This window comes from Myodes glareolus, chromosome 9 (genome assembly GCF_982192425.1).
Source record: "Myodes glareolus chromosome 9, mMyoGla1.1, whole genome shotgun sequence".
NCBI classification, from domain to species: Eukaryota; Metazoa; Chordata; class Mammalia; order Rodentia; family Cricetidae; genus Myodes; species Myodes glareolus.
In genome coordinates, this window is record NC_142034.1 from 65,931,240 (window position 1) to 65,934,658 (window position 3,419).

Consider the following 3,419-nt stretch of genomic DNA (forward strand, 5'->3'; position numbering starts at 1 on the left):
CCAATGAATATCACTTCCTGGATGAGTAACTACACTGGACAGTCAGATTTCACCCTGGTGGGATTATTCAATCAATTCAAATACCCTGCTCTGCTTGCTGTGGTCATATTTGTGATTTTCTTGGGGGCCCTGTCTGGCAATGCCCTCCTGATCCTTCTGATACTCTCTGACACCCGGCTCCACACACCCATGTACTTTTTCATCAGCCAGTTGTCCCTCATGGACATGATGTACATTTCTGTCACTGTGCCCAAGATGCTCATGGACCAGGTCCTGGAGAGTCACAGGATCTCAGCTGCTGCCTGTGGGATGCAGATGTTCCTATACCTGACACTCGCAGGTTCAGAATTTTTCCTTCTGGCTGCCATGTCTTATGACCGCTATGTGGCCATCTGCCATCCACTCCGTTATCCTGTCCTCATGAACCGCAGGGCGTGTCTCCTCCTGATGTCTGTCTGCTGGTTCCTGGGATCTTTGGATGGCTTCATATTCACCCCTGTCACCATGACCTTCCCATTCTGTGGATCCAGGGAAATCCATCACTTCTTCTGTGAGGCCCCCGCTGTGACAAAGCTCTCCTGCGCAGACACCTGGCTCTATGAGACCCTCATGTACCTGTGCTGTGTGCTCATGCTCCTCATCCCTGTGACAGTCATCTCAAGCTCCTACTCCTTCATCCTCCTCACAGTTCTCAGGATGAACTCGACAGAGGGCAGGAAGAAGGCCCTCGCCACCTGCTCCTCCCACATGACCGTGGTCATCCTCTTCTATGGTGCTGCTGTCTATAATTACATGTTCCCTGCCTCCTTCCACACCCCAAAGAAGGACATGGTGGTGTCTGTGTTTTACACGATACTCACCCCTCTGTTGAACCCACTGATCTACAGTCTGAGGAATAAGAATGTCACGGAGGCTCTGAAGAAATTTGTGGGTGTGAAATTCCTTTTCCTAGGAACGGTAAAGCAAGTGATTTAGAATACATGTTTCCTTCTCCTTGTCTCTAAACATCTGTTCCAGATATCATGTTGATGCCCTCGTGTTACAGGTCCTCATCCATCGTGTCTCATTGCACAGTCACCCAATTTGAAGAATTATCTCTCTATTCTGAAAATTTCAATGACATACTTCTTATGCATTCAAAACCTTCGTTTTCTGCCAATGTTGTATTTTACAAAGTTGTTAGTGGCTCTTTAATTTTGTGGGACAGTAGTCTTATCATTCAAAATCATGTTATACTGAGAAATTAATGCCCATGAGGTGTTCAACTGATAAAAGATAGAGTGAGTTGGAAATAAAGTACTTATCCATGTTAAGAAGAGGTGAATTGATTAAATGACGTATTGGATTAATTCTGTCAATTTTCTTGGTAATTTATGTATATTCAAAATTTGATAAAAATAAAGATGTAGTTTTATCCCTTCAGCTCCTGTGTTTATGTTATAGTGAAAACAATGATTAAATGAAATTTAAATCTGGCTAGTAAAAGTGACCAGGAAGGTTTCAAATTGTCAGAGTAACTGTATTCGTATGTAAATGTGCTCTGGTTTCTCTCAAAACCAAATATAGCTCACACTTAATGAGTTATAGTTTATTTTTGAGCCTAATGTAAATGACAATGGCCCAGGAGCATGGACTCACGTTGCCTCCAAAACATGTTTCAAAGTTTGATAAAAAAATTACAAAGCACAAACAAATCATAAGTCATAACTCAAGGCATTTGTCAACTATGCTGTAGAGACATCAGGGGTTCAGGTTGTAGCTAAGTGGGAAAGCCTCTGCCATGTTTCTCTGATGCTGTATAGGGACATGCAAAGTTTTTAGTTTTTTGTTTAGTATGTATTCTGATAGGCCAACACATTCCCAACAGTTTCACCTGGTAGTCAAAATGATACTGGCTCAGAAACTGAAGCAAGGCTCACAGGGCCACAGACTCTGATAACTTCTGTGCATAATTTTTCTCATATTCACTGCATTCTTATCCTAAAAGCAGCTATGAATATTGGCCCCACTGCCTGTGTCTATATCTCATGTATATATTCCATCTACTGATCGTACTTCTAGCTGTGGGTGGTCATGAAGAGGATTTATGCTTATTTGATGAAGTTGATGAATAGAAATATACTAGGATACTTTTCAGAGCTCAGATTGACATAGGAGAATAGTAATATTCTCTGTTACAAAGACAGCTTTCCACACATTTAGTTGGTTTTAACTTCAGAGCAGATTCAAAATAGACTAGCTACCCCTGAAAAATATGCACAAGGGCAAATTCTCAGGTGTCTGTTTGTTGAACCAAAGTCAGGCTGATAACATTAAGACGAAACTCCCTGCAGCAATTGACTACTGCATGTGCTTGTAATCTCACTCCTATGATACAAGTCTCGAGGTTCAGCCAACAACTGTTTATTACTTAGGTCCTGAATTTCAATGTTATTTTCCATGTTGTCTCTCAGGTGACCTGCAGAGAGGCTTTGCCTCCCTCCTGCTGCCAAGCATTGCCATGGAAACTCATTTCCTGCCGGTCACAATTCTAAGCATGAGAGAAACCATGTGATTCCTTGTGTATCAGAATGGTTCAGTTTCTTATTGCTTATTCAAGATATACTATGTGACCCTGAAAATGTAATTTATATTTTGTCCAGAGTTGGTTCTGAGAGCCAGTGTGTGAGGGAGTGAAACTGGACTGGGCAGCGAGTAAACAGTAAGGAAAAAAAAGAACGCTAAGTAAACAGATGATGGTGCAACTTCTTCTGATGTTACAGCAATGGTATTTTGGAGTTTTTTTCTCAGTTATATGAAATTACACAATAACAATTAGTGTTGAGCTTAGAATATTGTATTTGAAAGTCCAGGTGTGGTGGTGCCTGCCTTTAATCCCAGCACTCAAGCAAATCTCTATGAGTTGGAAGCCTAGGCACTTCTAGGGCTACACAGAAACACAGAGGGGTTTGATTTCCAAAAAAAGCAAGGCAAAAGAATATTAAATTTGAGCAATTTTCTTTCATTTTTAGTTAAAAATATTCATACAAGTGTATACTGCTTGCTGCCCATACCCCTTCCCCTCCCGTTACACCCCTCTGTCTCCTGGACAGTTTCATTTCTACCTATGTGTCATCTAGACACCCGTGACTTCAAGTGTCTGTATGCGATTTAGGAGCCACAAATGACTGAAACATGATCTTTGTGCTCCTGAGACTGACTAAATTCACTTAATATAATTATCTCCAGTTGAGTACATTTGTTCTGTGAATAACATAAGTTTGTTGTTATTTATGTCTAAAATAAAACCCCATTGTGTATCCACCACATTTCTTTGCCCATCCCTCTGTTGTTGGTACCTGGGTTGTCCCCGTGACTACTTAGCCTTTGTACACAACACTAGAATAGACTTTGATATGCACACCACTCCATGACTAGGA

The 3,419-nt window shown here is 41.3% G+C and overlaps 1 protein-coding gene across 1 annotated transcript; it reads left to right on the forward strand.

Moving 5' to 3' along the window:
- On the forward strand, nt 1-975 carry LOC125402710 (olfactory receptor 2T29-like). The gene has a single exon (XM_087910614.1). It carries the CDS (start codon nt 4-6, stop codon nt 973-975), a length of 972 nt encoding a protein of 323 aa, XP_087766740.1. The 5' UTR covers nt 1-3.
- The last annotated feature ends 2,444 nt before the right edge of the window (nt 976-3,419 follow it).

What these genes read in the sequence shown, in the direction of transcription:
- LOC125402710 (XM_087910614.1), top strand. Translation starts at nt 4, where the DNA reads ATGAATATCACTTCCTGGATGAGTAACTACACTGGACAGTCAGATTTC.